This window comes from Mustela putorius, unplaced genomic scaffold, assembly GCF_011764305.1.
Source record: "Mustela putorius furo isolate JIRA1106 unplaced genomic scaffold, ASM1176430v1.1 tig00003853_pilon_pilon_pilon, whole genome shotgun sequence".
NCBI lineage: Eukaryota > Metazoa > Chordata > Mammalia > Carnivora > Mustelidae > Mustela > Mustela putorius.
The window spans coordinates 65,621,169-65,644,191 of NW_025422005.1; the positions used below are offsets into that span (position 1 = coordinate 65,621,169).

The 23,023-nt window shown below is 34.8% G+C and overlaps 1 protein-coding gene across 3 annotated transcripts in view; it reads right to left on the reverse strand.

Annotated features, from left to right (window-relative positions):
• Positions 1–23,023, reverse strand: part of ADGRL4 (adhesion G protein-coupled receptor L4) — a 109,918-nt gene that overhangs the window by 42,349 nt on the left and 44,546 nt on the right. For all 3 annotated transcript variants that reach the window (XM_013059205.2, XM_013059204.2, XM_004758130.3), the window contains exons 3-7: positions 9,539–9,691; positions 2,720–2,869; positions 1,953–2,023; positions 960–1,139; positions 670–853 (exon numbers count right to left, since the gene is read on the reverse strand). In XM_013059205.2, the coding sequence (XP_012914659.1) occupies positions 670–853; positions 960–1,139; positions 1,953–2,023; positions 2,720–2,869; positions 9,539–9,691 (738 nt within the window). The remainder of the gene's footprint in view (positions 1–669; positions 854–959; positions 1,140–1,952; positions 2,024–2,719; positions 2,870–9,538; positions 9,692–23,023) is intronic.

Here is a 23,023-nt window from a genome sequence, read left to right on the forward strand (position 1 = left end):
ACCTTTTTTATTCAAGAGCATCTCAGAAATGCAGGGATCCTATATATTAGTCATAATGCTTGCTATTTTAATTTTGAGCAAGTGGTGAATTCTTGCATACTTACTGCTGCATAGTCAGATGTTACCCACACAATATCATATAGATGTATGCAATGATTATCAGAAAATGTTCTTTGTTTCCCAGAGCAACTTTATAGGCATCTTCAGTTTGATTCAAGATTATGAATGTTCTAAATATGAGATTGTATGAAGCAGGAAACATTCTAGTTTGCTAAGTTGATTGCTTCATATCAGAAAATCTATCTAGAAATATCTTTGGCCAAGGTAGATCCAAACAAGTCATGAGATGACTAACTTAAAATGACAAGGGAGTAATGTACCCTAAGCATTTGGATGCTAGACAGCTCAGCAATCAGACAAAGTGAAGATGGTAGGGAGAAGACCTTGCTTATGTATGAATATGTTTTTACTCACACTGCTTCATTTTACTTGTACTCCTTTTTACTCACACTTCATTCACATTATTCTTATAATGTGCATTGCCATTCATTTCTGCATTGATGAAACAGGTGCCAATTTAATTAACAGTATTTTAAATACTTTGTTTCCCTTTTGAGGATGGCCTGTTTAGCAAACACCATTGTTTTGAAATTGACCTTGGCTTCTCACCTATATCACTTGAATTAGTATTGAACTGAGTGGTCTTTTGGAAGTTCTGAGATATCCTCAGGGTAGCCTGTTCAGCAGCATGCATCAATTTTGTGAGATGAGATCTTCTGAGATTCATAGATAACTTGTCCCAAACTATAAATGTGTCCTTTTGAACAAAATTATTCACAGTTTTTATAAATTCCTGTTAAAAAAAAGTATGTCTTTTAAAAATGTTGGAATCCATGAATCACAGATGTAAGGAAAAATTTAAAGCTCAGTTATATTGAGTTAAAGCTCAGCATACTTACAGTAAGAGTTGAATTAGAAAGGGTGTCCTTGGCTGAATTCGTGCTATTCATGTCACCCAGTAATGGGGATGATTTAGCTAATATTTCTATATATGTAATTATATCCATTGGTGAAAGATCTTTCACAGAATTTCTGTAGATTTCTTGTAGTAAAGCCGCAGGTTTCTGTATGTGTCTAAACTGTACAAAAATGAGTCCAGAAAAAAGAAACCGATTTAGAGCTCTATTGGATCTTTTTAAGAATAAAGATTGTATGTTAAATTTATTCTAAGTTTGGTTTTCTTGTGCTCTATGTTAATAAGTTATCAGACTACACCTAAACCATGACATGCAGCACTGAAACTTGAAATTATTTGCAAAAGGTTAGCAAATAAAAAGCAGAGAAATTACTTTAGAAAAGAAACAGCGTGTTTGAATTAATAACTTTTAAAAATGAGCTTTTAAAAATTATAATATATGATAATGTATTTTGATTTAGATTTCAATCAACCAGAGAAAAATTCTTTATAATGTAATAGATTGGAAATTTGCTCTTAGCTGACTGCTTGTCGTGTTGAGAATCACACTTTCAATCACATGACAATTTTGTGAATGTCCTACTTTATTTACTCTTTGAAATATTTCCTTTGAAGTACAAAATTTCCTGGCATTCGTTATGTTTTCTTAGAATGTGGGAACCGGCCTGGGGTCAAAGTGTGTTCTTACTATTTTGTTCATCAACTTTCTTTATATGTTGAAAGCAAAATTTCCAGTATACTAAACAGTGAAAAAATAATATGCACGAAGTATCTCAAAGTCTTCCTCAGGACTTGGGGATTTTCAAATTGGTCCTTTCTGTGACTCAAACTACCTAAATCTGTACATGTAAATAGTTTTGACTCTACGTGAAGATCAGCTGGTTGCTCTTCTATTTAAAATGTGATGTAGGAAGGATTTTAATGGAAACTAAAATGTCAAAATACAATAAATTCTTAATCTAACTAGTTTACTTACTTTTGTTACCATTCTATCAATATTTGCAGCAATACAGGCATTATCTAGATGGCAGTTCGCACTCACATTTTCTGTAAAAAAAGAAAATGGATCATATAAAAAACCTAGTAAGTTTTTAAACATTTTTTTTCCTGGGGCACCTGGGTGACTCAGCCAGTTAAGCATCTGCCTTTCTGCTCAGGTCATGATCCCAGTATGGATCTAGCCCCAACCTCGGACTCCCTGGTTCTCCTCCTACCTGTCACCCAACTCATGCTCGCGCTCACTCTCTCTCAAATAAATAAATGAAATATTTTTTCCTAAGATGATTATATTGATTCTAATAATTTTACTCCTTTATTTAAATATTTAAAACACATTCTTAACACTTGAGTTTTATTTTCTGTTTTACTCATTAATATTTATTAGCTTCTCATTATTTTAAAAAATGATTCATAATTAAATATACAATGTTTATTTTTATTCATTTATTTGTCCATATTTATTTTCATTTGTTATTATTTTTATTCATTAAAATGTACAATATTTTATGGGAAATGGAAGACTGTAGTTACCCTACATGTTAACTACCTGTGTTAACCGCATAAAACATTCGGTCTACCTCTTCCATTAAATGAAATGACAACTTTTTTTTATTTCATTTTATAGATAATAAAAGAATACTGGCAGTTTTAAGAAGATGTAGTTCTTTGTACACTTTACTATTGTGCAGCATTATATTTTATATAGCTCTTCAATATTACATAAAATGTAATCATGTAACTTACCTTGGCAGTGTGTGCCATCATTAGGCGTGAACTGTGATTTCCCTGTGGATGTCTGATAACCTTCCTTGCAGGAGCAATTATACCCACCAACCACGTTTTCACACACTGCATGATCTCCACAGGCAGTTGATTCACTGCACTCATCTATATCTGGAAATATTTGGAAAATTAAATTTTTTATTTAGTACTTACACAATTGCTACCTTGCTGATACAGTTATATATGGTTAGTGATTTCATATTAAATTTTATAAGAAAGTAAAGAAAATCCCATGATTTGGAAAATGACAGAGCAAACTCAGCTGCATATAGTTATTTTAAACCCCGATTTGGCCAATCCATTTTGAAAGTGAATTTAAAAATGTCATTCATGGACCAAACTCTTGAATTATTTTCTGAGTATAATTATTCATCCACAAAGTCATTAAAATGATTTCCATCATTGACAATTTAACATTTAATCTTAACTTAATAAAGACCCAATTTTTTTTTAAAGATTTTATTTATTTGAGAGAGAGAGAGAACACAGAGGGAGAGTAAGAGGCAGAAGCAGGCTCCCCATTGAGCAGGAAGCCCAATCCGGGGCTCAATCCCATGACCCTGAGATCAGGACCTGAACTGAAGGCAAACACTTAACCGACTGAGCCACCCAGGTGCCCCTAAAGACTCAATTTTAAAAATACATCTACAATTCTTTGTTTTCTACTACTAAACTAAATGGATTGTAACAATTCAGTTTAATCTGCATGATAAAAAAAAGTAGCTCATTTTTTCCCAAAGCTTCATTTTTGCATGTAAGTTATCCTAAAAATTATCAAAATGTATGATTCAACTCCCTTAAAATTTTACCACAACTTAGTACTTTTTGTCCAGGTTATATTTTACTATGATTCTGAATACACAGTCATCAGAGATAAAGTAACAAATTGTACAGAATTAAGTCTTAGATTTTCAATAGCCATATATCAAAGTCACAGTAAAAATGTTAGGTTTTAAGCTCACATACTTTATATTCTTAATTTAAAATTTTACATACTGCAGTGAAATATGTCTTAAAGTTAAAAATATAGTATAAATACTCTGCCAGTAGGCAGAGTTCCAATAGGGAATGATTCCAAGTAACTGAAGAGTCCAGATCATTACCTTACGCTAATGCAAAGATTTTTGTGTTCCCAGCCTGGCTCTGACATCTTAGAGATACTCTATGTCAGATTAATGATTAAACTTGTAATTATAAATATAAAATTTGATTTTTTAAAAAACTAATAGAGTGCCACAATACAGTTTGCCATAAAAAAAGGGGGAGTAATCAAAGTCCAACTTAAAAGGTCATTTAGCTAGTTATCTTAGAAGTAGTTGATCCTGATTTTTCCCTTCAAAAATGCAATGAAGGCACAGAGTAACATTAAAATTCAAACCACCAAAACCTGAAGCTGACAGTAAGTCTCTTGGTAGTTCTTGAAGACATGTCCATTAGCTAGAAAGGGAATGGTACTAGATTTAAGAAGACAATTCATAGGCTGAAAAAAGGGTAGAAAACTCTTTGTTCTTCTGCCAAGCCTATATATTCATAATCTGTACTCTTCAGAGATCCAACCTCTTCCTCTCTTTTCTGTATATGTGTGTTTAGAGACTGCCACTCCATACACACACACACACACGGAAAATAAAGTAGTATATAGTAATATATAGCATGTACTATACCCAGTGGTATACTGTATCCAAATGGGGATAACACCCCAATGAAGATGTTAATAGAAATAAAATGTTCCGTTTATGATATCAATGGAACATTTTATTTCATGGATATGAAGCTTGTATTTTCTGAATGCCCATGTTTCCTATTTTTAGATGCCTTATTTGCTAACAGGAAATGAGTGTTGATTTCTCTCAATTTTAAAATTATTTGAAGGTGCAGACATTGTCCCAAACCCATCTCTAAGCAACATAAATAGCTTTCTTTTTAAAAGATTTTTATTTATTTATTTGACAGAGAGAGAGCGCAAGCAGGAGGAGTGGGAGAGGGAGAAGCAGGCTCCCTGCTCAGCATGGGTTTCAATCCCAGGACCCTAGGATCATGACCTGAGCCGAAGGCAGACACTTAACAGCTAAGCCACCCAGGAGCCCCAGGAACATACAAATCTGGGCAAACTTAATGCCCATCCTCTCTCTCTCTTGTGTTTTGGACACAGGGTATATAGTCTTGGTGCTCGTAACCAACTGTGTTTCAGTTCTTCTCTGTGTGTCCTCCACACCCGTGGTGCTTGTTGGGTTTCTGCTCTAGTTCAAGCCTTCCTACCACCAGTCACTTAGCCAGTTACTATCCCAGAATGTCAGTGTTGGACCAAGCAGGGTATTTCAACATCTGAATTCACCAAGTGACAAAATGGTAATCTGTAAAAAGAAAATAAGGAGGTAGTCTCCTGGGAGACCAGCATTCAAAATGAGGATTATGTAAATTTGTATATTCTGACTCCAAATGTTATATGAGAATATTAATTAACCTACCAAAGTAATGCTTTTCAAATCTTAATCATCCCACCAAAGTCATGTTTTCCAAATTGTTTGGACTTTTCTGGCTTATACTTTTTGATTTTATAACTTTTTACTCAAATGTGGAAGTAAGGTTTGCTGAATTTGATGTTCTCATTCTGTGCCTTAGTAGTAGGGTTCACTGCATCTAACCTAGTAAGGGAGTGTCTAACTACCACAATGGCTATGTGCCTCTACTTTGGTTAGCATATCACTCTATGCCCCTTGCTACCTAGTAATATAGAGAGAATCATAAAATATTGAAAGAGTATGCCATGTCCAAATGAGATGCGACTGGCTTACCAAAATGAACATGACCGCTGTTTTGCAGCAAGATCTATACCCACTTCTCCAGCAATCTCTTGCAGGGCCTCATTAGCTGGGATCTAATAAAAACACTGTGTATCCTTCTTCTTACATGTAAAAGACCCGTAGATTTTAATTCAAATTCTAGTTATAATACTCATTAGCCTTGTGACTTTAGGTAATACTATACAAATACCTTTTATCTCAAAAGAATGCTATTTTATAACAAAGAGGAAATGGATGTGAAGGTGTTTTGAAGTTGTGCCCAAGATGTAATAGGTACAGTTATTCTATTCATATTGTGTGTTTTCTTAATAGCAGGAGCCCTGTGAATATGTAAGTTTGGAGAAAACAGATTGATAATGAGTGTCTCATTAGATTGCCACGTCTTAGTACTCCCCGGAGAGGTAAAAGAGGAAAAGAACCCCTACCACATTTTAATAAAAGTTAAATTGCTCTTCTGTAATTATTTCAGTGCGGCTGGAATTGACATACCTATTTAATAACTGGTCCACTTTTTCTACCACCAACCTAACACTCAGCTTAATATTAATAACTTGATTTTGCCAAATGTAAGCACATCATAACAGTCATTTACTTGTTTTGCACATCAAAATATTCACTTGCTCCTTTTTCATTAGTAAGGTTATGCTGGTTTTTCATGTCTACAATGTGCTGGCCCAGCAGTAGTTCATCATAATCTTCTTTCAGAACAATCTTCTATGATTGTTTTGATTCTTATTATTTTCATCAATAACTGAATGGTCTAATGTTTAACTCACAGACTGTGAAAAAAGATAACTTGTGCAATTACTGAGAGTAATTTGCAAAGACAAAATTGGACGTTAATATTATTCAAAGCCAGAAAAAAAAAAATCTGAAATGACCAGTGTAGCCAAGTCAATAAGACATAGAAAATTATAAGCAGTAAACACTGCTCTTCGGCACATGGTAAATGGGAAGGAGTTCTTGGGTTGTACTCATCTGGCCTTGGAAGAATTCACTGTTTTATTGGATATGTCGGTTTTCTCATTTGCGAAATGTGAATCTGGAACCATGTCTCTTGGGAAAGAGGGAATCTGAAATTCTGTTTTACTGTAATTCCAAGGGAAAGCAAATGTTCAGGATGCTAAATTTCCTCAAAACCTTCTGCAACAAAATTACCTTCTCTATGAACAACAGTATTTGAATATTGACTAAAGTAAAGAATTTTGCTTGGGTCATTTCTTGCCCTGAATGGGGGTTCTTAAAACATTGTCTTTTTATAGAGGTTCTTAATGAATATAATTACCAGACATGTCAAATTTAAGGATAAGCTAGACTTTCAAATCAGACGTGATACAGTACAAGGTGATTTACTAATGTAAATGGAAACAGAATTATAGTTCTCTGCTCAAAGTCCCTGAAGATTATCATAATGCATAATGAAAATTACTATAGGACAAGAGAGGTTAAAAAGAAAAAAACTATGGCTGTTCTGCTTCTCAAAAAAGCTTAATCCTTAAGGACAATAAAATTGGTGAGAAATAGCCATTTTTCAGCAAATGAGTTTTCCAGTGAATAATCCATCAAAGAAAACAGGTAGAAGCTGAAGGACTCAATATCGGATGCTGGGTTTTAATATAGTTCTTGTGTTTACTGATTACTTAAAAAAGCTAAAAAGGGAATTAGCCAAAACTTAAGCCCATTCCACAATATCTCAATAATAAAGGAGTATTGGGAGACAGAGTCTGCAATTACAAATATGTTATACTTCCATTAAACGTTGGCATTCGATCATCTCTGTGTGTGTGTGTATTTTCTGTGTCTGGGATTCGATTTTTTTTTTCTAATACAGGAATTCTCTACTTGTAAGGAACACAAACAGACAGAGAAATATAGCCTTTTGTGAATTGGGGCATATTAAAAGTAAACATGCTCAGATGAAAAGACAGATGTCTTCCAGAGACAAGAGGAAGTGGAGAGCATCGTTAAAATTGTATTAAATTTCAATGATTAAGATGTTACAAGTTCTGTTTCTTCATTAACTGGAGCATTTCTAGTAAAGCTTAGAGAGCTCTCTAATTAGAACTTAACTAATAAAGGTAAAATGCATAACACACACACACACACACACACACACGTAACATTCCAAGAAGACTAGCAACAAGAGTAGGGGCTTGAGAAGAACAAATAGTGAGATATTACAAATTTTCTGGACAGAGCTTCATAGATTACTTCCTGAATATACTGTAAAGCTATATACTGTAAAACTTTTTGCTGAAAACACTAAAGATAAAATTTATCTTCCAACACAAGGTGCCTGGGTGGCTTGGTCAGTTAAAGGTCTGCCTTTGGCTCAGGTCATGATCTCAGGGTCCTGGAATCTAGCCCCATGTTGGGCTCCTTACTCAGACAGAAGTCTGCTTCTCCCTCTCCAGCTCTGCCCCTCTCCCTCAGCTCATGCTCTCTCTCTCTTTCTCTATCAAATAAATAAATAAAATACTGAAAGAATTATTATCCAACAAAAATTGTCCTATTTTCTCATATTTTAAATCCTTTATTCTCATGCAAAAACATGATCCACTGCATTTGTATGAATCAGATCAATGCCTAAGATTTAGATGGCCACCCATTTTTGCCTCCCATGGCTTTCCAGATACAAGACTGTGGTTCTAAACCTCTCTTTATCCTAAACATGTGAATCTGGAGTAGGGTGCACATCCCTTGGCTATCAAATGAGAATACATTCTTTTTCTGTTTATATAGCAGAGTAAATTTTATGAAACCATAGGTACATGAGACAAGATAATTTCTTTGATACAGACATTTCTTCGATAAAGTTTCTTTGAACACTGTCTCCTAACTTATCATGTGTTAATAATAACATTGTTAGGCTTCTCCTTCACTTACTGATGAGAATCTCAGTAGGGAACTAATCAAAGGCTTCAGTGTGATCTAAATTAACTTGGATATCTCTCTTTTATCTAACCATGTAAAGTAGAAGCAGCACATCACCTTTGTCCACGTTTCATGCAGAGTTCTAGTCTTGAGTTCTAGTCTAGTCTCTTCTCCTGGCCAATGACTTCACTCTCAGGGCCTCAGTTTGTGTATTAATTCTGCAGATCACTATCCGCCATAATTAATTAAGCTAGTTGTTGGTAAATTGGACAGTTTTGTATAAACCATGATGAAGATGATTTTTAACTTGCTTTCAAAGTTTAAATCTTTGGTTTCAGGGAATTTGCCTCTGAAAATTGTTCAACTCTTTGAATTTCCTAAACAATCTTAATTTCTCAGACTATAATCTGTAGGATCTGGTATATCAAATGCATGACCAAATTACAATAGAAGGACATTTAAAAACTTCTAGACACTCTCTTCGGATTCAGAGTGATATTTCACATAGGAATTTAGGGATGAAATTATTATCATCCCAGAGGACATTTTAGTAAACCTGACATGATTTTCTAAATAGGACCCTATTTAGAAACTACAAACATTAGTTTTTCTGAACATTAGTAGTTACATTTAATGCAGACCTTAATAAATAATTCTAAAAGCACTGGAATAATTCTTTTATAACTAATGCCTTTCTGAATATTTTCCAAGAAAATGTAAAGCCCATCTCAGAGTGCATGTCTATAAAAGCATCAATATCTTGCCATGCAAATAGTAATTTTTTTGAGTCAACCTGTTAAAGTGTAAATATTTATTCTGTTGTTTGTCACCATGCTAGATCACATACTTTCATGATTTTTTCTTCTCGTAAACTGCTTGATTTTCTCCTCCCAAGTATTTTCCTTATATCCTTAGATAAATATTCCATAGTAACTGATTATACAGCATTAGAGAATGAAAGGAATTGAGGAAGTTACTAAAAGTATTGCACAACTAGGGTACACTCAAGGATGGGTAGAATTTGGTTCAGATAATATTTCATCTCTGGAGGTAATAAGCGGTAAGAGATCGGTACAAATTTAAGTTAGGTGGTCAAACTTACCTTTGCAGATGGTTCCATCATTAGTGATGAACCTGTCCTTGTTACTGCTGGATCTGAAACCGGAGACACACATACAGTAGTAACTTCCCTCTGTGTTAGTGCAGTTGGCATTTTCACCACAGGGCTGGGTCAAATTTCCACACTCGTTATCATCTGTGGACATATCAATTTAAGACTTTATTTTTATATAATTGAGATTTAATTTCTAACATTTTCTACCAGTATTTGGGAACTGCGACTGTTAAACAGTTTAAGGTAATGCGATGTCAATATTTAGGAACGGTTAACAGTACAATCCACATTCCACACTTTTCTCATTTTTATTTATAATGTGACACTTCCTTTGTAGTTGCAAAGCAAAACATAATCTCTTACTTCTGAAAATACTGAGCATTATTATTGAACCTATATCAGAACATATTCCAAATTTCATGTGTAATTTAATAATAATAATGTAATACATCATACTTCTTTGTAAATTTACAATACTCTCTAGAATTAGTCAAAAGCATACCATAAGTTAAAACATCAGAGATTACAAATTGACATGCTCTAATCATGTACCATTATTTTTATTATTTATTCCCTAGAAGAATTTTGCAACACTAGGTCGACACCTCTTCACTTATTAATGAATTTATTCATTGAATACTATGTGTGTTTTATTGTCCTATAGAAGAGCATACAAAAAAGACTTATATCATGGTCCAGGGTCCTTACCTTCTAGTCTTGTAATACAAGTTAACAAAAAATATATAGGTTCACAAGCCCTTTAAAAAATCAGAAAGAAATTTATACTACCTGTCAAGTAAATAAAACAGAAAACAAGGGCTTTTCAGATGGGATCATAATAGACTGGAGGAGAGAGAGAATATTTTTAGGTGACATTAAATCTTGTGGGTTGAATTACATCTTGCAAAAAGATATGTTCAAGTCCTAATCCTGTGTCTTGTGAGTAGAGGTCCCTTAGAAATGGGACCTTTGCAGATGTAATCAAGTTAAGATGACGTTACACTGAATTAGTCGGGCCCTAATCCAGTGGCTGGTATTCTTGTGAATATGGTATGGGAAATTTGACATGAAGACACAGAGGGGAAGCCTACGTGAAAACAGAGGAGGCGCTGAAAGTCATGTAGCTGCCAGTCAAGGGACACCATGAACAGAATAGCTGGCAACCACTAGGAGTGAGAAAGAGACAAGAAAGGATTCTTCCCTAGACCCTTTGGAGGGAACATGACCCTTCCAACACCTTGATTTCAGACTTCTATCTTCCAGAACCAGGGAGGTTCTGGAACAACATTTGTGTTGTTTTGAGCCTCCAAGTTTGTGCTAGTTGTTAAGGCATCCCTCAGAAACTAATGGACCCATACTGGCCAATGCAGGATAGAGAAGCATTGGTTGGAGAGAAGAAAGATCAGGAAAAGGAAGATAGAATGTTGAACAAAGATGCAAGCATAGGGTAACTGAAACATTTCTGAAGATAGAGGAAAGCCAAATTGGGGAGCACAGAGAAAAACCATAGGGGAATCTCTCTAAAAACAAGTTCAAAAAATATCTTTAATTTTCATCCCCCGTTTTTATCAAACCAAGTTTAATTTCTCTTTAAGAACAAACGGTATGATATTTAATTTGTACACAGGCTATTGCAGACATACAGTGGTAACGAAGAGTTGGAGATTTTCCTGAATGTTTTATAAATATGAATTCATCGGATCCTTACATAAGCTCTAGGAAGAAGGTACCATTGTTACCCCCTCTAACTGCTGAAGAAAAGAAGGAATAGAGAGAAAAAAGTAACTTGCCAATATCACACAGCTAGTTACAGAGCCAGGTAGTTTGGTTCCAAAGCCTGTTCTCTTAACTGTTGCCTCCTGCTGCTTCTGTGAGAATTATTTTAAAATGCCAAAATGTATAATAAGATCTTATCAAATGAATTATGGGTCTATTTTGGGAAATGAAAAGATATTGAAGTAGTGATTTCAGAAGGAAAATGGAGACTTTATTTGCATTCTATTTTTTTTTTTTTTAATTTGAGAGAGACAGAGAGAGCCCTCATGGGGGGAGGAGCAGAAGGAGAGGGACAAGGAGACTCCCTGCCAATGGGTCTTGATCCCATGATTCTGAGATCATGATCTGAGCTTAACTAACTGAACCACCCAGGCACCCAGACATAGAATTTAGAAAAATTCTATTTTTTTCATCTTTTTATTTTATTTTATTTTTAATTAAATTAATTTATTTATTTTCAGAAAAACAGTATTCATTATTTTTTCACCACACCCAGTGCTCCATGCAATCCGTGCCCTCTATAATATCCACCACCTGGTACCCCAACCTCCCACCCCCCCACCACTTCAAACCCCTCAGATTGTTTTTCAGAGTCCATAGTCTCTTGTGATTCACCTCCCCTTCCAATTTACCCCAACCCCCTTCTCCTCTCCAACACCCCTTGTCCTCCATGATATTTGTTATGCTCCACAAATAAGTGAAACCATATGATAATTGACTCTCTCTGCTTGACTTATTTCACTCAGCATAATCTCTTCCAGTCCCGTCCATGTTTCTACAAATGTTGGGTATTCATCCTTTCTGATGAAGGCATAATACCCCATAGTGTATATGGACCACATCTTCCTTATCCATTTGTCCATTGAAGGGCATCTTGGTTCTTTCCATAGTTTGGCGACCATGGCCATTGCTGCTATTAACATTGGGGTACAGATGGCCCTTCTTTTCATGACATCTGTATCTTTGGGGTAAATACCCAGGAGTGCAATTGCAGGGTCATAGAGAAGTTCTATTTTTAATTTCTTGAGGAATCTCCACACTGTTCTCTAAAGAGGCTGCACCAACTTGCATTCCCACCAATAGTGGAAGAGGGTTCCCCTTTCTCTACATCCTCTCCAACACATGTTGTTTCCTGTTTTGTTAATTTCGGCCATTGTAACTGGTGTAAGGTGATATCTCAATGTGGTTTTAATTTGAATCTCCTTGAGGGCTAGTGATGATGAACATTTTTTCATGTGTCTGATAGCAATGAAGACATACAAATGGCTTCAGACACATGAAAAATTCTATTTTTAACTTAAGTTTTATTTCCACTTACTCATTTGCAAACACTAAGGATATATGTGTAGACATTAACATATGGTAGAAACTAGGGGTGAATTCCTCTCTTTTTTCAAAAATGACTATGGACAGGTCAGGTAAGATTTTCAAGCTAAGTGCTTTAAATGTATTTAAACATGTTAGAGCTCAGTACCAAAAAATATTATTTACTGCTATAGTCAGAGACCAAGATTAGTGTTCTAGGCATCCTGACACAATGGTTCAGGGACCCAGGCTCTTGCCATCTAATGGCTCCACCACCCACTGGGTCTCCAGGCTCTCTGTATTGATCCAGGTAGGGAGTTAGGGTAGAATGGAGCATAAAAGAGTCATCCATCACTTTGGTCCACATTCTTTTGTTTTTTTTTTTAATTAATTTTTTATTTTTTATAAACATATAAAAACCTGTACCCCAGGGGTACAGGTCTGTGAATCACCAGGTTTACACACTTCACAGCACTCACCAAAGCACATACCCTCCCCAATGTCCATAATTCCACCCCCTTGTCCCAAACCCCCTCCCCCCAGCAACCCTCAGTTTGTTTTGTGAGATTAAGAGTCACTTATGGTTTGTCTCCTTCCCAATCCCATCTTGGTCCACATTCTATTCACCAGAATTCATTCAAATGGACACATTTAACTACAAGGGAGGCTGGTGGTTATAGGCCAGGAAGAAGAAAGAAGAGATTTTGAACAGTCAGAGCTCTCTGCCATATTTATTGTTCCACAAATATAGTTGCATTTGAATAATGAAACCAGATATATGTGAATACCAAAAAATTTTACCAAATATGAGAAAATCTAGTTGATTAATAGCAAACATACATAAATTAATTGGAACTCAAAAGGGAAGATAACATTATATTTTTGAAGTTAGTGTAATTTCTTTAATTAATAAACATCATTTAAATTAGACATATCCATTGCATTAATAGCTGTTACTCTTCCCTTGGCCAATCATTTATTTTGTGTGCTTTTGATTTGTGTTGATATTTTGATATTGTGCCTCTGATGGAGGATGAAAGAGGAACTATAGTTCTGTCTCTGCCCTTCAGAATCTGGAGACCTTGACAAGCGGGGACGAGTAAGCAGAGACCAGAGAAGTGCATATGTGGTGAAAGACTCTGCCAGAATAAATGATGGCCTCATTCCCTTTACTCGGGTGGGGAAAGAGGACAGAAGAGATTTCATGGAGTCTGGAAGGATGAGGTTTTCATGCATTACATTTTTATATAGTTTTATTTGGACATAATTTTAGGCATTATGGAACTATTAAAAAATGTTATGGAAGGAGAAGGAACTAACATAATTGATATCATTCACCTCCCACCTGACTGCAGGGTAGTCTAGGACACCATGTGGCGTCCATGAGAGCACATTTTAAGACATGGTTATCGGACATGATTACTACCATTCACTGAAGACTCCCAATGAACCAGGGATTGTACTAAGCACTTTGGATACATTATCTGACACTTGTTTTTAGTCCTCATATAAACCTAATGATGCAGATGTGATTCCTATTTTACAATAAAAGTGAAATACAAAACGTTGGATTACCTTGCCCAAAGGTACACAACTAATAAGTGGCAAAGTTTGATTCAAGCCTGGAGCATTCTGAATGTCAAAGTGATCTCATTTTTCCTAAATACTACATTATAAGAGAGTTCATTGTGGTAATAGCTACCATTTACTGAGTGTTTATTATGTGCTAGTTACTGTGATAGAAAGATTACTGTAAAATGGAAAGTATGTTGTGACTACCTCAGATAATTGTCAAGGGGACTAACGAAATTGACATTCAGACAATTTTTAGAGTGGTGCCTAGCATGTAGTAAACACTATATACAGGCTGCTAATCTCCTTATTTACAAAATACTACTATTGCTATTTAAATTGCTAGAAATCTGGTTCCTGCTTAAAATTCTTAACAGCAACCTGGCCTTAGTGTGTAATGTTATCTCTTCTCTATGTGGAAGGGAGCTTCTGAATTTTGGGAACAGGTTTAAATCACTTATCTTTACACAGGTATAATAATAAAGATATTTATTTATTATAAATTCCTTATTGTTTATAAGGAATCTATAATGTATGGTCGTACGATTACTTTTCTCACAGCTCAATTTTTAAAATTTCAGTAATTTATTTTATTATTTTTTAAGAGTTTATTTGTTCTAGAGAGAGAGAGAGAGAGAAAGAGAGAGAGCAAACAAGCTGCAGTAAGGGGAGGATGAGGAGAGGCAGATTCCCGCCTGAGCAGGGAGACTGACATGGGAGTTCAATCCCTAGACCCCCAGGATCATGACCTGAACTGAAGGCAGACGCTTAACCAACTGAGCCACCCAGGCACCCAAGTAAGATAAATTTTGAATGGCTTTATATAAACTGTGCTGAAAATGTAATACTTTATTAAGAGGTAATACTTTATTAACATGTCTATTTAATTTTTAATTTATTCTGTACACAGAGATACAGTCTATAACTCTAATGACAGTATATACATATATACTTGGAGCAAGCATATATGTTTATGTATGCATACACAAAACTAGTTTATTCAAATTAACTGAGAGCAGCACACAGATTGAACACAATCATCTAAATAAAGTAAAAGAAAAATATTTCATAATGCTGGGTTTGATTCAATCATTTAGTTACTCAAATATTTATGGAGTCTCCTAGTTCCCAAATGTGAATATGGTCTATATTGGGAAATAAGTAAAAATTAATCAAAAAGTCAGGATATGTGCCCTGCTGTCAGAGTTCACTTTCTAAAGCAAGTTAACACAGTAGCATATAATTGAGTTCTTATTAAAATAAAAGTTTCAATTTTTATCTCAAAATTTGACTCCTTTTACAGCATACTGGGAAAAGTTTATATTAACTTTAGAAGAAATTGTGCTCTCAGATCAGTTATTGGTAATAAAGAGAACGAGGAAGATTGTATCCCTTGTGGTCTATAGCTGAAAAATGATATGCAAAAATACTGAGAAAAAGGACTCACTAGGTCTGAAGCATTGGTCAGAGTCCAAGAAAATGAGACCCTTTATATCAACTGATTATGTTTCTAAAAATAAATTAACATGGCAATAAGTTATTGGACTCCAACACATTTTTAAAACTGTTGGGCAACATTATTAATAGCCAGAAAAAAGAGATTAACAATGATTTTTGTGTCTTTCTCTACTGTGTGGTTTTGAGCACTTGACCTCTTAGCTTTCTTATCAAGAATTGGGAAATAAAAGTATTTTGTTATCTCTCTCCCAATCTTCTGGACTGGATATACAATAAGGACTAATTCCCTAATGGTCTGAGTCAAATCTTGTTTTTGTAAAATAGCACTTATCTAAAAGTAACCTCCTCGTTTCCCCCAAGATAGTGGAGATAGGCAAGAAATTATCTTCATGAAGTAATATATAAATTTGAAGTATTTAAATAGCCTTAACGTTTCCAGTGTCCAAATTCATAATAATTAATTTTCAAGGAGAAAGTTTCTTTGGATGGATATAATACAGGAAAACAGAAGCCTGCTTCTTTTGTGCTCTAATTTCCATTGTTCAAATCAATTGACCAGTTCCCTTACCCACTCTCTGTAACTCTAAGTTTAAGCCTCCTTGTGGGATTATAAACTAAATATTTCGATTAGAATATCACTTGAGAAATTCACTGTTACACCATTAAGTTGGAGATAAAAAATTTTTAACATTTATCAAAAACTGTTAAAGAGAAATATTAACATTCCTTCAGCAAAAATTTTTTTCATGGTTCATGTCGAACACACTGAGTTGAGCAGTCGAGAACAAAAGCATTCTTATCTGGTAACACAACAGGATCCATAACTACTGGAGAAGATGGACAAAGGCCTCCATTCTTAGGAGGCAGGGTGTGTAACAAACACAAGGGCTATTTAGCAGTGCAGTGGTAACTCAGAGAGGAGAATGGTTTCCTGGGCAAGTTTTCAAGATAGAATGGTGAAGGTTATTTACAGGGAAGGTTTAGAAGAGGAGGGGATGCTGGAGCCAAGCACTGAAGTATAAGAATTTAGACAAACTAAAGGGGCTCCCAGTAATCCTTTCAAAGGAAAGAGCTTATCCCAGGCTTGGAGGCCTGCGCGAGCTGCATAATTTACAACAGAGCTATGTTGTTGAACACTGGGTAGAAGTGTAGAAGGTGAAGGACAAGACTTTGTGGGTAGGCATGGCCTAAACTCAGAAAACACTTGCCAAGAATTTGGGACTATATTCACTGAGTAAAATAATGGTCATCATCAAATTTATGTAGTGGAAAAATCTGATTAGATTTGAATTTCAAAACAGGTTTGGAAAGATAATGAAAATTAGCTAAGATCCCAGTAGACAGAGCAGAACACTACAAGACATGAAGAACCAACCAAAGCAGAATCAAGGAGAAAGTGGGGTAAGCTATATTTTGGAAATATTTAGAGGTTAAAAATCAATGATGTGGGGAGAGAAAAAAAAACGTGGTTAGGTTAAACTTGATTAGGCATGAATTGAAAATTGTATCAGTTGGATAATGGCTATATGTGGATCTTTTATTATTAATATTATTTGCTTTTGTGTGTTTGGATTTTTGATAATAGGATAATTTTTAAAATATCAGTGGGGATTAGAGATTAATTAGATATAAATTAACTAGAGAGGGAGAAGGCAGGGATGACTCCCAGATTCCCACTGGAAGAAGTCTGGCTGATAAACTGATCCAATTACCAGGACAGGGAGAAGCAGAAGAGGAGCTTCCTTTGGGGCTAATGAAGGATTTTGCTTTGACCAAGGAAAGACTGAGGTGCCTTTAGCACATTAAATAGTATTAACAATTGGGCAGTCGATCATGTAGTCATAAATTATTTAATCACGAGGTAACACTCAAGGCTCCCTCCTCTTCCAGAGGAGGTGTCAGAATCAAAAGCCTGGCATTTATTCAGCTCTAGTGCAAGTAGCAAGCCTGCTGTCTTTCTTTACACCTATCTCTAGGTGGACCCTGTCTCCTGACACCTTCTGCTTTCATCTCGGTAGTTTTAATGAACATGGCTGTGGCATTATTGCACTCTTGTTTTCCTTTTGTTGTTGTAGCTGTTCTTTGTATGTTTTTACTTGGGTTTGGCTCTTCTGACCAACTGAGTAATACAATCCAGAGGTTAGGATGTGAGAACAGAGAACAGGGACCAAGAAAGCCCCTTAGCTTATTTTCGTTCCCAGTGTTGGCAAGAAAAACCTTGGCAGTTCCAACAAGGTTCAGTCCAGCTACCAGAAAGCCACACAGAAGTGTAAATAATAAACAGGTGTAAATGCTAGAATCCTCCCTCAACCTATTTTTGGGCAACGTGTTCCTGTGGTTGGTGGCTAGCTATTCATTTTGTTATTGTGGGCTTATACAAAAAACCGAGATCAGTGCAGTTTATACCTAATAATCTGAAAGAAGAGAGAAAACATTTCTCAGGCATTCTGCTAGTCAGCTCATTTTATTTATTATTACAATAACACAATGATTGGTATTATCCCTAGTTTACTTATGACAAAGCAAACCTCAAATGAGCTAAATCATGCAGTGTAGAGGGAAAAATCTATTGTACACAGTTTTTATCCCAAGACTAGCTGGCTCTACCTTGTATCTCTGCATTGTAGACTGAGGTGTACTTAGTCATAAAGTAGTCTTCTAAACAAGGCACCATTAATGGGCATCTAATTCTCTAAATCCAAGAGTGATATAGACTACCCAAGTAATAACATGTTTTTGGCAACAAACCATACAATGATATGACTTTGTGTATGATAAAGTAGAATTTTATAAGTTTTTTTTTTATGGTTTATTAAGACACTGGCATTCCAGAAGCTGAACACAATTTGTGTTCCATTTTTGTTAATCTAATGACCTCACTTAGGGAAAAATAATTAAAAAGAGAAAATATTATCTTCTTTTTGCAAGCACTTGAGATATTATTGGCAGGGCTCAAATGGATTATAACAACTTGAAAGCCACAGAACCTTAACAGCAACATTGCTTCTACACACATTCTCCCTCCGGACATGACTGCCAGTATTGCTCCGTAAATTTGAACACTAAAATGACTATAACTATTATGTGACTCCTTGTGAAACAGATCCTCTATGTCAAAGGTGGGGCAATGCCAAAGCTTTACTTTTTTCCTTCTATTTTTCTCCCCAAGGCAGCCTGCTGGGCTCATTTATTTCCAGCAGCACTGACAATTCTCTTCTCATACCCAACACTCTAATGAACTTAGAAAAATCATCATTATTAGCCTCCTCAATTATGGACTTTCTGCGGTTTGTACTCTTCTTGGGAATATTAAGGTAAACATACAGGTAAGGGGGAGAAAAGGTCAAAAGAAGGGAAAGATGAAAGAACAACAGTGGAATTAGAATGGGTTCAGCCATCCAAGAAAAGAACTGGAGTTATTGCTTCCACACTGAAATGATGTCATTACATCCTCTATCTAAGACAAGGAAAAGAAAGACAGAGTTATATTTTTCTTCCCCTCTAAGAATTTCTCTTGCATCTTAAGTGAAGGCCAGAATATGATACACACATAACCCACCCTTCCACATACACAGAATCACATTTGCAGAATTATTAAGAAGATAATATTAGATAAATGTAAGTAATATTAGATAACAAATAAAAAATTATTAGATAAAAAATAAGTAAATCCGGTATTGAAGAAATCCTTCTCACTTTTCCATTGTTGATTATAAAATACATAGTATAAACTCATTTTTTCTATGACCATTGATTTAATAAGTCCAATTTAGTAAAGAAAAATCAGATATATCAAATGCAAAGTGTTAGAATTATCACAGCAAGGAAATTTGGATTACACAAGAATCAAGTCCACTGGGTATTCATTATTTTAAGGAATTTCTTCAATGAAAAAAATTTTCTTAAACTATTCAAAACTATGAATATTATTTCAAGTTTTTTGAAAAGAAAAGTTTTTTGAAAATACTTGATATTTCAAGTATTTGCCTTTGATTATGGATCAGGTTTTTCCAAGGATGGATATATATATACATAATATATAAGTATATATTATAATATATATTATTAATATATTTTATATATATATCCCCCAGCCCCACACCCAAGGTGTAGAATGGTCTCGGGCTGTTTTTGCATTTACTTATTTTCTGAAGGAAATGTAACACTTGAGAAAATGTTCTTATTTTATGCTATGATCATTTTTGGTTCTCTCTTTGTCAGAACTATTAAAACATACATTTTAGAGCAAACAAGCAAAACTAAATATAAATAGAGTAGGAAAAAAAAGAAAACAAGCCATGTAATTTCTCTAGACACTGGAAGCCACTTCTCTTGCTCATTGGCTGCAGAGGGCAAGATCAAAATCCTCATACACTTATTTCAAATTATGAATCAATGATTCTAATTTTTTTTTCATTCCATTGTATCTATTAACTATAATAGTAAAGATGAATAACACTCTTAGAGTCTTTTTGGTATTTCAGTTATAGTTATAAAATAGGTTTTGAGAAACTAGTTTTATTGATTTTTGTTTCTAATCATTAAAGTAATACATATTCAAGGGGAAAATCAAATCAATGGTAGAAAAACCTTACAAGCTCTCAGACAAAAAAAGTTGCCAGTTAACAAAGGAAAATGATTAAAATAGTATCAGATTCTCACTAACATACCTGAGAGGCAGTAGGATAGCATGTGCAAGTCACTGGGATAAAATAACTGATCCTATAGTTCTCTAGCCAGCTAAAGAAATCTTTCACTCAATACAGTGAGAAACAGTTGTAGAAAAGCACAAATTCAGAGAGTAGGTGACCCACCCATGTACTCTGTGTGAAGTAAACATTCAAGATAATGTTTTAATTAAATAATAAAGTAATTCAGTAGATAGGCCTTAACACAGAGGAAGATTAGACTGAGGTGTAATAATGGTGGATATGATCAACCCTACAGAATACAAATTCAAATGAATGATTGTAGGATTAGGAATGTTCAAAATAAGAGATAATTTGGGTTCTTACATTTACTCAAAGGAAAAGCTAATAGCAGGGACATAGTTGAGTTCATAGAGCTGGTATCACGTTGGTCAAGGTGAGAATAGGGTACAGTGCACAAGCAAAACACATTGCAGAAAGGAAGTGTTGTTACCTAATTTTAGTGAAGTATAAAAACATGGATTTGATTCTGAGTACCAGGAATAGGTGTCAGGGAACAAGAATTTCCTACCCCATTCAAGGTCCTTCTAGCTGGATTAAGAATAAGATAGACATGAGGCAGATGAACAGGAGAAAATAAAATTTAATAGTAGGGGAATCCACCCAGACATGGAAATATCAACAACAGTCAGGCAAAAGGAAGTATTTATGTCACTCTGAAGTAAGGAGAAGGAGGCTAGGGTCTGGGACTTCAAAGGGAAGGGATGCAATTCGCAGGATGATGAAAAAGAGTACATTTTTTGTTGTTTGTTTTTAGATTTCAAGTTTTTATTTAAATCCTAGTTAGTTAACATATATGGTAAAATTGGTTTCAGATGTAGAATTAAGTGGTTCATCGCTTTCCTGTACTATGCAGTGCTCATCACAACAAGAGCAAATGCTGGATAAACATTTGTTGAGCCACTCAGAATGAGTGGGTCATAGACGACTTTGATCAAACAAGCCTTGCTAGATTCTTCCCTGTCTACCACACCTTGTTTGTAGTAAAAAATAGTTATCTTTGGTGATATCTCTCTTCCTGATACAGGTCCTTTATTAAATTCTTTTTGAGAAGTTAAGGGGGAGGTAAAGAGCTTTTCCTGAATCTACTTGGTTTTGACTGCTTTTTAACTGAAAAGAATCTTCACACTAAAGAGACCCCATCTTGGGGCGTCCTGCCCTTAGCCTCTACGTAGGAAATGGACTGAAAAATTCACACCTGAATTTTCAAAAAAGCAAAGAAAAGAGGGGTGAATAGTAAATTTCAAAGTTAAAATAAAGAGGAAGAAAATGAAACTATAAACAAAATAAAATATCCTATACGAAATAATTTTGCTGGAATAAAAATATTTATCAAATTCAACTGTTAAACCAAATGAAAGAAACCTATATTTCCCATTATAAGACTCATTTTATTAGATTAGATTACAGATGAAATTCAGCTATATTTTGTTAATAATTAATGTACTTAAAGTTTAAAGCAAATCGAAAATAAATCAATGAACCAAGAAGATAGGGATGACACATTTACTATCAAAGTATATACCTACAACACTGGCAGCCTGACAATCAATGCATTCTTGTTTCCTTGATTTTAAGATGCCATAAACTTAATGACACTTGATCAATGTAATAAAATGTTTTGGAAAAAAAAAAAACCCTATATCCAATCTACTCTTACTAAAAGTTTAAACATTTATCCATACAACTACATAGTACTCTCTTTACTGTATCATGAAGTTGACTCTAATCATCTTTGACATTTTGTTCTAATATTATTTGGGATTTCCTCTGTCACCCAACTGTACATAGTATAATGATGATATGCTACCGTCCATAACTTGGGATTATAACTTTTTCCTCTGTATTTACTACATTTAGGTGTGACAGATGGTATTGAAAAGCAAAACTATTAGTTTTGTCTAATTTTTTTTTTTTTTTTAGTTAAACTAGGATTTTGCTTGTCCCATGTCTGAGTGATATTCTTCCCACTGCCTACATTGGTGGTATCAATTTCACCTAAGTCTTGCACATTTTATTATCTATTCCAAGAGATAGGACTGTCTTAATTTCTGAGAAAGAAATGGGAACAAACACAACTTATATCTCTATCAGTCAGTAGTGCATCTTGATATCAGACTGACTAATATGAAAAAATAGCATTGTTTAATGTTCAAATCTATATTATATTTTAATTTTTGGTGGGGCAAAAGCCTAACGCTCATTTTTCAAATCCTTCAGTTATAGTACAGGGCCCAGAGAGCGAAGCATGGGCAGGATTTCAGGCTATCTGCAATCAACATTTAATGCATCCCTAATATGCCTCAGTTAGCAGCCCTTTGTCCTTCTTAGAGATTACATTCACTCTCTGTATTCAACTGTTACCCCTGGGGACACTCCTACATGCCTTTTTTTTTTTTTTTTTTTTGGTCTACATCCTTAATCTCTCTCTGAATTTTAATTCAATAGCTACTAGATAGTCCTACTTATCTCTTTCAACAATTCCCTAAATTAACTATAGAAACTTTTAATTTATTACCTTCCTCTTTAAAGATGACAACCATTTGCCTCCCTTAAGCTCTTTTTATCCACACCATTATTTCACGAGTCCTTGTGCAGACACATGTTGAAGACACCTTTGATTCCTTTCTCTCCCTGTCTTCTCCATCCAAGC